At 55.7% G+C, this 12,437-nt stretch overlaps 1 protein-coding gene across 1 annotated transcript; it reads right to left on the bottom strand.

The window, feature by feature from the left end:
- Positions 1 to 955: 955 nt before the first annotated feature.
- On the bottom strand, positions 956 to 4,750 carry DRD4 (dopamine receptor D4). The gene is made up of 4 exons (XM_058690121.1): positions 4,420 to 4,750; positions 1,972 to 2,084; positions 1,440 to 1,900; positions 956 to 1,295 (listed from the first exon to the last, which is right to left on the bottom strand). Exons 1-4 carry the CDS (start codon positions 4,687 to 4,689, stop codon positions 979 to 981), a joined length of 1,161 nt encoding a protein of 386 aa, XP_058546104.1. The 5' UTR covers positions 4,690 to 4,750; the 3' UTR covers positions 956 to 978.
- Between the last annotated feature and the right edge of the window lie 7,687 nt (positions 4,751 to 12,437).

Raw genomic sequence — 12,437 nt, forward strand, 5'->3', positions numbered from 1 at the left:
GCCCCCGACACGGGAATAGTAACCCTGGGGCCCCGGGACCGGGAGGGCCCAGATGAAGTCCAGGTTGAGCTGTCCCTGGTCGGAGGGGCTCAGAGCTGCCCCCTCCTCCCTAGGAACAGGAGCCTTGCTGTGAGCAGGGGGGCCAGTCAGCCACAGCACACGGGGCAGCTTGGAGGCTCTGCCCTGCTTCAGGCCGGGCACCTCCTCCTGGCTCCCCTGTTCTGGGCCTCGCCACCTCACGGGCAGCCTCAAGGCAGAGGATCGAGGAGGCTGCCTTGGTGGGCCCACCCACCCGGCCCCCCGGCCCCATCTCCTTGGGGCCTGGGACATCACCAAAGCCGGGAGCTGGCCGGGAGCCATGCTCCGACCTGGGCCCGGCTCTGCTGAGTCTGTAAGGACAGTGGAGTGGACACTTGGCTGGTCCTTGCAGAAGCAGGGGGCCCGGCTGCTGATGGCCCACTGTGGCTGCCTTCCCACTGGGGAAGTCTCAGGAAACTGCCTCCTCCCTGCAGGACCGCTGTCTACACTCTCCACTGGAAGAGGGGCAACAGCTGGGGGCGGGGGTGCAGCTGGTGCCACGGTGTGTCACGGAGGGAACCGTTCGGAGGAGGGTGTGAGTCACCATGGGTGACCCCGTAGACGGCCCCACGAGCAGAGCCCAAACCTTCTTAGGCAAGAGCTGGTCTGGTTCTGGAAGCTTCTCCATGGGCGAGGCTGAATGGGCCTTTCTGGAGCCTCCCTGCCCATCCTAGGGGCAGAACTGGCATCCCTCCCACCTGACCCTGAGCCAGGAGCCAGTTTGGTGGGGTCTGTTCTCTGGGCTTCCTCAGAAGGAAGGAGGGGTTCACCGGCCTGGCAGGGGGGTCTGGGCTCCAAGTGGGGCAGGGGCCCCTCCTCCCGCTCCTCCCCACACCCCCCAGCCCACTCCCCCAGCCCGCAGCCTCCCCAGCAGGTGTTTAGGAAGGAATTTGTTTAATCTTAGTCGTACAAAACCCCCTCCCTTACTGGGGTCCTGCCCCCGGAGGCATGGCCGGGTCCTCCCGGGCCCAGGTCCTCGCAGAGGACGCAGTGGGCGCACGCGGAGGGATCCGCCCAGCAGCAGAGGCGCAGGGCCTTGCGGAAGACGGTGCGGAACTCGGCGTTGAAGACGGTGTAGATGACGGGGTTGAGGGCGCTGTTGACGTAGCCCAGCCAGGTGACCGCGCTGACCAGCCGCGGGGGCACGGCGCAGGTAGGACACAGTGCCCGGGTGATGTGCACCACAAAGAAGGGAGTCCAGCACACCAGGAAGGCCCCTGGGGGCGGGGCCGGAGGGCGCGGTGAACCCGGGTCTCCCCCCCCCCCCCCCCCCGCGGCGCCCAGCCCGCCCTGGGCACCTCCTCCCACCGGGGGCACTGCCACCTTCCACTCCGCCCACCGACCCCAGGGCAGGTACCCACCGACCACCACCGGCAGGACCCTCATGGCCTTGCGCTCCCGGCCGGTGATCTTGGCGCGCCTCCTCCTGGGTGCCTGCCGCGGGGGCTCGGCTGGGACGGCGTCGGGGGGCGCGACGGCCTCGGGGGGCGGTGGGCCGGGGCCGCTGGGCCGACGAGGCGCCCGGCAGTGCAGCTTGGCCTGGCGAGCCGCCTCCCAGCGCCGCAGGCCCCGGAACGTGGCCCAGTAGAGCAGCAGCATGAGCGGGCAGGGCAGGAAGAAGGAGCACACGGACGAGTAGACCACGTAGTCGCGGTTCTCCAGGCGGCACACGGCGGGGTCGCGGCCGCGCGGGTCGTTGAGGCCGCACAGCACGGGCGCCGCCACCGCCGCCGACAGCAGCCACGTGGCGCCGATGAGCAGCAGCTGACGCCCCCCGGCGCCCTGGCGGTTGTAGCTCAGCGGCACGGCCACGGCCACGAACCTGCAGGGGGGCGCGGTGAGGGCGGCCGGCACGGGGCAGGGGGCGCGCGCGGCCGGGCGGCGGGGACTCACCTGTCCACGCTGATGGCGCACAGGTTGAAGATGGAGGCGGTGCACAGCATGACGTCCATCGCCATGAGCGCGTCGCAGAGGCCGGGACTGAACAGCCACACGCCGCCCTGGACCTGCGCCCGGGGAGGGGGGGGAGGGGGCAACAGACACAAGACCCGCTGACTGTCTTCCCGCAGTGGCCCCGGGGCCAGGAACCCGACGCCGGCTCTTTCCGACCCCCTCCTTTTTGGGGGAGCGGGGACTGAATATCAGCGGGGAGCGGGAAGGAGCCAGAGGTCCACAGGCCGAGCAGTCTTCACACTGAGCTGGGCGAGGGTCCCAGGGTCCCCCCCACTCCCATCCCCACCCTCCCCCCACCCCTCACCACACCCCCACACCCCTTCCCCACCCCCCACACACTCCCTCCCCCTCCCACACCACTGCAACCCTCCCCCTCCCCCTCCCCCACCCCTTCAACCCTCCCCCCACCCCTCCCCACTCCCCTCATACTCCCTCCCTACCCCTCCAATCCTCCCCCATTCCCCTCCCCACCCCCCCACACTAACTCCTCCACCCGCACCCCTCTAACGCTCCCCCATCCCTCCCCACTCCCCTCACACTCCCTCCCTACCCCTCCAATCCTCCCCCCACCCCCCTCCCCACCCCCACACACTCCCTCCCCCTCCCCCACCCCTCCCCCCCACAACCCCCTCCCCCACCCCCAACCCCTCACCCCCCTCCAATCCCCCTCACACCCCTCCTCACCCCTCCAACCCTCCCCCCCACCTCCACCCCCACCCCCCGACAGGTTAAAACTGAGAAAGGCCTGGGGGAGACGCTGTAGGTGAGCACAAGCACCCGATGCTTGAGAGCCAGGTCTCTGGCGAGAGGATCCCAGGGTAGGGGTGGTCCCAGGGATTCTGCTGCCCTGGAGTGTGAAGCCCCTGCCCTCATTTCCTCCCCACAGGATGGCTAAGAGTCCACCTGTCTGGTTAAACTGTCACTGCTCTGGGACTCGACATTATCACCTCACATCTGTAGAGGAGGGGTGAAGAGAGCATCCACGGAATTGCCCTGAGGATAAATCACCTAAAAGATATAAAGTCTCTGAGGTGTGCCGGGGGGGTGGGGGGGGGGGGGGGGGGGGGGGGGGGCGGGGCTCAGGTCTTGATCTCACAGCTCCTGAGTTCGAGCCTCACGTCAGGCTCTGTGCTGAGAGCTCAGAGCCTGGATCCTGCTTCAGATTGTGTGTCTTCCTCTCTCCCTCTGCCCCTCCCCTGCTCACACTCTGTCTCTGTCGCTCTCAAAAATAAACATTAAACAATTTTTTTAAAAAGATAAAGGCTCCTCACTGTGCCCAGTGCCCCCACCAAAGGCAAAGGAGCAGACAGCCACCCGCCCAACAGCCCCCCCCACTCTACTGCCAACCCCCCTCTACAGCCACCCCCCCTCTAAATCCCCTCCCGCTGATTTGGGACGATTAGGAGCTTAGGAGCCCTCAGTCAGTGACGTCTGTCTGTGGCTCTGGGGGAGGGGCAGGTCATGGGTGTCCTTGTCCAGCTCTGCCCCAGCCTGGCCGGGACTCACCATGTCCGCCCTTAGAAAATTGGAGCCTCCCTTCCCCCCACGGCCCCTGACGCCGAGTTCCCAGCCCAGCCCTAAGCAGCTTTTCTCTGCCCAAACGGCAAAGCAGACAGGGCTGGCACCAAGCAGGACCCACCCGAGGGCCAGACCTGGTCTGGGGATGGAGCTTCTGGGCCCTGGTTCTTGACGGGGGCTCTGGAGCTCGCAGAAGCCCCTGCCCTTGCTTCCACTGTCAGGGGTCAGGGCCTCCCCTCCTGCAGCCCCGCTCACTCCCCCTCAGCTCCTAGCAGCTGAGTGCCCCCTCCCCCCCACACCCCCCCACCCCACCTGCTATGGGCAGAGCATGTTTGTGAGCGAGGGTCTCCTTCCCTTGGATGCTCTTGTGTGCGTGTGCCTGGTCACACACGGCTGTGGTTTGTGCAGTGATGTGTATGCGTCTCTGAGCCCCAGGGAGAGCCAGGGGGACTGAGCATGAATCTGCCTTTCCATCTGGCTCCCCTGGGGAATGGAACCCAGCTGAGGGGGTGGTGGGTGGCTGGACTGCCAAAGTCACCTGTTTCTGAGGTCCCTCCCTGGCTTGAAGGACAAAGGCATCTCTTGGGGAGCAGACGCCAAAACAGGGGGACGAGGTACAGGTACAGCGGAGGGAGGGCGGACAGTCGCCCAGCCGAGCGGGCTAACGGACACCGAGATGGCGGGGGCGGGGCGGGGGGGGGGGGGGAACGAGTGTCAGGGGACCGAGGCTCCAGTGGTCCTGGGGCCTGCACAGGTTCTCAAGGTTCCCGAGAAGCCGAGCGGCCGGGTCGCTCGGGTCCCCTGTGCGGACGGGGACAGGGGACGAAGGCGCAGGGGAGGAGCGCGCGTGCGGCGGGACCGCGGGCTCACCTCGGAGTAGACGAAGAGCGGCAGCACTAGCAGGGCGAGCAGCAGGTCGGCGGCTGCCAGGCTCACGATGAAGTAGTTGGTGGGCGTCTGCAGGGCGCGCTCGGCCGCCACGCTCACGCACACCAGCGCGTTCCCCGCGAGCACCGCGCCGATGAGCAGCACGCCCCCCGCCAGCGCCGCCGCCGCCCCGGGGGTCCCCGCGCCGCCGCCCGCTCCCGGCCCGCGCCCCTGCAGCAGCCCATCCGCGTCCGCGGCGCTGCGGTTCCCCATGGCGCACCTGACCCATGCGCCCGGGCGGGCGCTCAGCACCGCGGACAGAGCCCGGGTCGCGAACCCCGGAGCCCCGCCCCCCGGGCCCGCCCCGAGCCCGGCCGGAGTCCCGCCCCGATCCGCCCCGCGCGGCCGGCCCCCGGGCGCTCGGAGGTGCGGCCCGTCTCGGACTTTTGCGCCCCGGGAGGCGGGCGGGCGGACAAGCGCAGGGGCCCTCGAGGTAGGCGTTAAGACTGGCACGCGCGGGCCCAGAGTCGCGCCGCGCGGCGCAGGGTCGGGGGAGGTCCGCGCGGGTCTGCGCCCGGAGACGCCGGGGGTGGCGCCGGGGGTGGAAGGTCGGCCGGACCACCCCTGGGGGAGTGCGGGCACCCGACGCCAGCGCCGTCCCGCCGGGCCCCAGACACCCCGCGTCCCGCATGCGCCAGAAGGGTGTATGCTCCCTGGGGCGGGGGGGAGGGCTGGGGGGGGGGGGCTCCGGGAGGCGCCTCCAGGCAGAGGCGGGGCCGCTGCTCACCCGGCACCGGGAGACCCGAACTCCTCGCCGGCGGCCCCGTGGGCCCCCTGATGAGGCCTCCCTCGTTCATCCGACCCAACCTCACGTGCCCCAGGACATCCCCCCGAAATGATTGCAGACGCCGGTCTGGGGCCCTGCACCCCATCCTCTCGTCCCTGACCGAAACCACGCCCAGTTACTCCCCACCACGGCCACTGCCTGGTGCTTACTGCTTAGCATTAAATGACGTAACAGGAGGAAGGCGCTCTCCAAGGAGTCACCTCCTTCACAGAGAAGAAAAAGCCCCAAATGAGAAGAACCCTCTCAGCCTGCACCCACCAAGCCCACAATCACTAGATCCTGGGCCCTCCTCCCTGGAGCACTGAGGCCGTCCCGGGTCCATCACCCCACCTGCCACCCCAGGACCGTGGGAGCATGGGAGGATCCGGGGGCAGTGTCCCCAGGTCCACGAAGGTAAGACTATCACAGAGCAGATGCGTGGGACACTCAGAGTCAGCCAGAGACAACTGTACATGACAGAGTCGGCCTGGACTGTCCTCTATCAGGTCACAAATGTGCACGGAAAGAACGTAGATGGAAAATGTATTTCAGCCAGAATTTTCTTTAAAAAATTTTTTTGATGTTTATTTTTGAAGGAGACAAGAGACAGAGTGTGAGCGGGGGAGGGGCAGAGAGAGAGGGAGACGCAGAATCCGAAGCGGGCTCCAGGCTCCAAGCTGTCAGCACAGAGCCCAATGTGGGGCTCGAACCCACGAGCTGCGAGATCACTACCCGAGCCGGAGTCGGGCACTCAACCGAGGAGCCCCCCACCCCGGGCGCCCCTCAGCCAGAATTTCCATTATGGACTTACTAAAATCAGAGTGACACCTACCTTTAGTGTCACTAAAGGGGCCGTGAAGTGGGCGCTCTGCCTGCATCCCTCTGTGGGATCATGTGATGCACATGGGACCCCTCAGTTTTCCTTTCTGGCTGCCCCCTACCCCGGGAGGCTGGGACACTCAGGATGGGTCTGGAGCACAGAGTTGTTGCCAGGAATCCGGGATCCTGATTTCAAAGACAGCAGGGAACAGAGTGGCCAACTTGCTGAGCTCGATCCCTTTCATGCACATTAGTAGAGGGAGGAAGGCTTTCTTCCTCTCTGAAGCTTCAAGCAAGAGAACTCACCGTACTAGTGACTGGAGCCGTAGGAAGGTCATTCTCTCACAGGACACAAGTCCCAAGACGGGGGTGGCTTTGTGATCTTGGGTTGGATGCCAAGTAGCGGATCTTTAGCGTCTGATCTGCTTGGCGTTTCCTCCTGGTCCCCAGATGTCTGCCAGCATTACGGGTGAAAAGGCAGCCTGGACCGGGAAAGGGCGCGTACAGTGTGGGTCTCTGATACAGGGTGCAGATCCAGAATATACGAAGAGCCCCGTCAAGTCGACGAGAAAAGACAGTCCAGTTTTAACGAGGGGAAAGGTCTGGAGGAGGCACGTTACAAACAGAGAACTCTCACGGTCAGTAAGCTTGTGAGAAAGTGCTCGGTGTCATTGGCCACCGTGGATATGACAATAAAAAATCACAAGGACACGCCGTCGCACACTAGAATGGCAGGGGGGAAAAAAGCCAGACGTATGATGTGAAAATACTCTCCCGGACTGCAGCCTGACGCTTCCTGCTCCCAACTGCGCATTTGAGGTGATTCTTCTGTGTAAGGCACAAGCTGAGGTTCTTTTTTTTCTCGCCTGTGGTTGTTCAACAACAACCCGCTCCCGTTGTTGAAAAGACTATCTTTTCACCACTGGCTTGCTTTTGACCTTTTGTCAAAAAATCACTTGAGCGCCTTTTCTTTGTCTTTCCTTCCAGCGCCAACACACAGCCTCAACCACTTTGGCTTTACGGCAAGTCACGAAATCGGGCTCTGTGAGCCCTTGAACTTTGTTCCTTCACAACGCTGTTTTGGCTTCTCCAGTTCTGTCTGTGTGTATGGATTTTAAAATCAGCTTGTCGGTATCTACAAAAATAATCCCGCTAGGAATGTGATCGGGATCGTGCAGAATCCATACAATGATTTAGGGCAAACGGACATCTTCATGAGGTTAAGTCTTTGGTCTATGAACGTAGGTGTATCTCTCCATTTATTTGGATATTCTTGGATGTCTTTCATCAGTATCTTGTTTTCAGCACATATTTTGTAAGATTCACAACTATTTCATGGCTTCTGGTGTATTTGGTAAGTGGTTCTGCTTAAAACTGTCATTTCCAACTGTTCATTGCTAACGTATAGAAATACAAGTTTTGGGGCGCCTGGGTGGCGCAGTCGGTTAAGCGTCCGACTTCAGCCAGGTCACGATCTCGCGGTCCGTGAGTTCGAGCCCCGCGTCAGGCTCTGGGCTGATGGCTCGGAGCCTGGAGCCTGTTTCCGATTCTGTGTCTCCCTCTCTCTCTGCCCCTCCCCCGTTCATGCTGTGTCTCTCTCTGTCCAAAAATAAATAAAAAAAAAAAAAAAAAAAAAAAAAAAAAAAGAAATACAAGTTTTGTGTTTCCCTTGTGCGAAACCCTATTAATGCAAGGGTTTTTTTCTTTAGTTTTCTTCAGAATTTCTGCATAGATAATTATCTTGGTTTTTTTTTTTAATTTTAAATGTTTTTATTTATTTTTGAGAGAGAGAGAGAGCATGAGCAGGGGAGGGGCAGAGAGAGAGGGAGACACAGAACCAGAAGCAGGCTCCAGGCTCAGAGCTGTCAGCACAGAGCCCGACACGGGGCTCGAACTCATGAACCGCGAGATCATGACCTGAGCCCAAGTCGAACACTTCACCGACAGAGCCCCCCAGGCACCCCCAATCACGTTCAGCTCAAAATTCTCTTCTGTGACCACGGTCACGTAGAACTGTGATGTTTTGTTTCCAAATGTTGGTAGATTTCCTTGCCGTCTTTCTGTCATTTGCCTTTTGTTTGTTCCATCCCAGTGAGAAAAAGGTGCTACGGAGGACCTCGGCTCCTTTACGCTTGTTACGGTCTAGTTTACGGCCCAGAACATGATCTGTCACCACAGATGTTCTGCTTGGAAGGAAGTGTGTTCTGCTGTGATGAGGTGGACGTGTGAGTCAGTCGGATCAGGACGCTGCTCTTCGGATTTCTGTGTCCTGGCTGCTTTCCGGTCTGTTCTATTAATTACTGAGAGAGAGGTGTTAGAGCCTCCATGGACAGTTGGTGGGATTTTCGATTTCTCCCTTCGGCTCCAGTGCGTGTTCTTTGAAGACTTCTTGTAAGGTGCGTATGCATTTAGAGGAGTGACCACCATGCCTGGGGGGCTCGGTCAGTTGAGCATCTGAGCTCAGGTCACGATCTCGTGGTTCGTGAGTTCGAGCCCCGCATCGGGCTCTGTGCTGACGGCTCGGAGCCTGGAGCCCGCTTCCGATTCTGTGTCTCCCTCTCTCTCTGCCCCTCCCCTGCTCGTGCTGTGTCTCTCTCTCTCTCCCAAAAACATTAAAAAAAGAAGAAGAAAAGTGGCGCCTAGGGCTCACAAAGAGTGAGAGTTTGGGAGGTGATGGGACTAGGTGGTGCCTACAAAGCAAATACTTTTTTATTTATTTATTTATTTATTTATTTTTAAAGCCTTTTTTTTTTCTTTTTCTTTCTTCTTCTTCTTCTTCTTCTTCTTCTTCTTCTTCTTCTTCTTTTTTAAAGCAGGCTCATGCCTGGCGTGGAGCCCAACATGGGGCCCAAACTCATGACCCTGAGATCAAGACCTGAGCTGAGATCAAGAGTCAGATGCTTAACTGACTGAGCCATCCAGGTACCCCTAAAGCTTAGTTTTTTTTTTTCTCTAGTAATCTCTACACCTAATATGGGGCTCGAACCCATGACCCCGAGATCAAGAGTTGCATGCTCCTTGGACTGAACCAGCCAGGTGTCCAAATACATCTTTCAAAACTCATAGAACCATACATCCACAAAGATTAGCCATAGGGGCGCCTGGGCGACCCAGGTGGTTAAACATTGACTTTTAACCTCCACTCAAGTCTTGATCTCAGGGTCATAAGTTCAGGCCTCACGTTGGGCTCTGCAGTGGGTGTGAAGCCTCCTTTAAAAAAAATTAGCCATAAATAACAAACTTCACAAAAAGTCTGTGACCCCCGGTTTGCAGACCAACTTTGGTGAGGCTCAATAAAATGTACAGAGCTGGGCAGCGCAGCCTGAGAGGAGGAGGTCCTAATTCTGTCCAGAGCCTCTGGCCAGTGAAGCTGTGATGTGCCACCTCTAAGGCTGGATGGGTCCTGAGAGGCCACTCCATCCTCCCGGGACTGAGGAGTAGGTCTATGACCCTCTAGGATAGGACAGAAGCTGGAGCCGTCACCCTGGTGGTGACACTTGAGCAGGTCTCGGGGCCAGTTTTGTAATCATTCGCCACAGAGTTTTATGGGATGCTTAAGACATTCACGATAATGTTTATTCGGCTCGCAAGAGTTGTTCAAAAGTTTAAGAATCTCTTCCTAATTAATAGAACAAGCAGACAGAATATCAGCAAAGCTATGGAAGAATCTGAACAACCACCAACCAAGCAGACATATTTGACGTTATGGAACAGTCCATCCAATGGCAGAGAAATACGTATTCTCTTCAAGTACACATGGAACTTCACCAAGATAGACCACATTCTGCATCGAAAAAAGAAGCTTAAGACATTTTTTAAAGAATGAGAATCATAAAATGTATGTTCTCTGACCACAAAGGAATTAAACTAGAAATCAACAGAAAGATAACAGGGAAATCCCCCAAAATTTTGGAATTAACACAATTCTAAGTAATCCGTGGGTCAAATGAGAAATTATAAAATATTCGGAACTAAGGAAAATGAAGATACATCATATCAAAGTTTATAGGATAGAGCCAAAACTATGCTCAGAGGAAAATTCATAGCATTAGCTACTTAATTTGAAAAGGACAGACTCAAATTAATGTAAAATACCAGTTAGCAATCCAAAGAAGAAAAACCACATGATCATATTGACTGATGCAGAAAAGACATTTGACAAAATTCAACCTGCATTCACGATAAAAGTGCTTCGTGATCTGGAAATAGAAGGAACTCCCTCAACCCAACAAAGGCACCTTCAAACTGTATAGCCAGCATGACACTTTGTGGTGCAAGGCTGAGTGCCTTCCAGCTAAACTCAGAAGCAAGAATGTCCACTCCCACCTTTTTAAAAATGTTTACTCATTTATTTTGATGCGGGGAGAGGGGCAGTGAGAGAGAGGAGGAGAATCCCAAGCAGGCTCTGTGCTGTCAGCACAGAACCCCACACGGGGCTCGATCTCATGATGATGAGATCATGACCTGAGCTGAAATCAAGGTTCTGACACTTAACTGAGCCAACCAGGCGCCCAACTCTCACCTTTTGTTCAATATTGTGCTGCCACTCTAGCTAGTGCAGTCAGGCAATAAAAATGTAAATAAAAGACATCCAGATTGGAAAGGATGTCCCTGTGTACAGATGACACAACTGTCTAAGCAAACCCCCAGGGAATCTACAAAAGCTCTTGGAACTAAGTCAGTTTAACCGGATAGCAGGATACAAAGTCAACACGCAAGGATCAATTATATCTTGGTATGCCAGCAGTAAACAATTGGAAGCCAAAATGAAAAAGTAAAAACACGTGGAGGGCCTCGGTGGCTCTAGTTAAGTGTCCCACTCTTGATTTTGGCTCAGGTCATGAACTCGAGGTTCGTGAGATGAGACCCGAAGCGTGCTCTGCACTGGCGGTGCGAGCCTGCTCAGGATTCTCTCTCTTTCTCTCTCACGATAAACATTTTAAAAATTAAAAAAAGTAAAAACACGTTACCATTTACAACAGCTATAAAAATACACGAAATATGTTTAAATCTAAAAACATGTACAGGATCCATATGCTGAAAACTACAAAATATTGGTAAAATAAATAAAAGAAAACCTAAATAAATTGGGAGATATATCTTGTGCACAAATGAAAGGACAGCCTTTTCAGTAAGGGGCACTGAGACAATTGGATGTTCGCATGCACCCCCCCCCAACCCCTTGATCTAATGCTAACACTACATAAAAACCAACTCAGAATGAATCATAGATGTAAATGTAAAATGTAAGGCTATAAAAATTTTGGAAATATGGGGGAAAATATTTGTGACCAGGGATTTGGCAAAGCATTTTTTTTCAAGTTTTTATTTATTTATTCATTTAAGTAATTTCTACACCTAACATGGGGTTCAAACTCACAACCCCCAAGATCAAGAATCACATGCTCTTCTGACTGAACCAGCCAGACACCCCTTGCAAAGAGTTTTTAGACATGACACCAAAAGCATGGTCTACAAATTAAAGCAAAAATAAGCTGGACTTCATTAACATTTGAAATTTCCACTCATAGAATGTAAGAAAATATCAGCAAATCCTATTTTCAGCAAGTGGTTTCTATACAACATATATAAAGAACTCTCAGGGCGGGGCGCCTGGGTGGCTCGGTCGGTTAAGCATCTGACTTCGGCTCAGGTCATGATCTCGCGGTCTATGAGTTCGAGCCCCGAGTCGGGCTCTGTGCTGACAGCTCAGAGCCTGGAGCCTGTTTCAGAGTCTGTGTCTCCCTCTCTCTCTGCCCCTCCCCTGTTCATGCTCTGTCTCTCTCTGTCTCCAAAATAAATAAGCGTTAAAACAAAAAAAAACAAAAAAAAACAAAAAAACCTCTCAGGGCTCAGCAATGACATCACAAGAAAGAAAACTCCAGATAAACAACCCTTATAAATATATGTAAACAAAACTCTTCCACAAAATATGAGCAAACCAAATCTAGCAGCATTTTTTAAAGGTTTATGCACTATGACCAAGCGGGGATTTGCTCCAGGAATGCAAGGGTGATTCAACAGACAAAACTCAATGTAATATATTAGATTAATAGGACGGAGGGTGGAAATCCATTTAGTAATCTCAACCGATGTAGAAAAAGCATTTGATGAAACCCAATACCCTTTTATGATAAAAAGACTCCATAAACTACGAATAGAAAGAAACCTCCCGAAATGATAAAGGACATCTTTGAAAAACCCACAACGAACATCGGACTCAATAGTGAGAGATGGAAAGCGTTTCCCCTAGGATCAAGAATAAGACAAGGACACCCACTTCTGCTTCTCTGTATCATGTTCTGGAAGTTCTACCCGAACAATTAGGCAAGAAAAAGAGAGAAAACGTATCCAAGATTGGAAAGGAAAAAGTAAA

Source organism: Neofelis nebulosa, chromosome 10 (assembly GCF_028018385.1).
Source record: "Neofelis nebulosa isolate mNeoNeb1 chromosome 10, mNeoNeb1.pri, whole genome shotgun sequence".
NCBI classification, from domain to species: domain Eukaryota; kingdom Metazoa; phylum Chordata; class Mammalia; order Carnivora; family Felidae; genus Neofelis; species Neofelis nebulosa.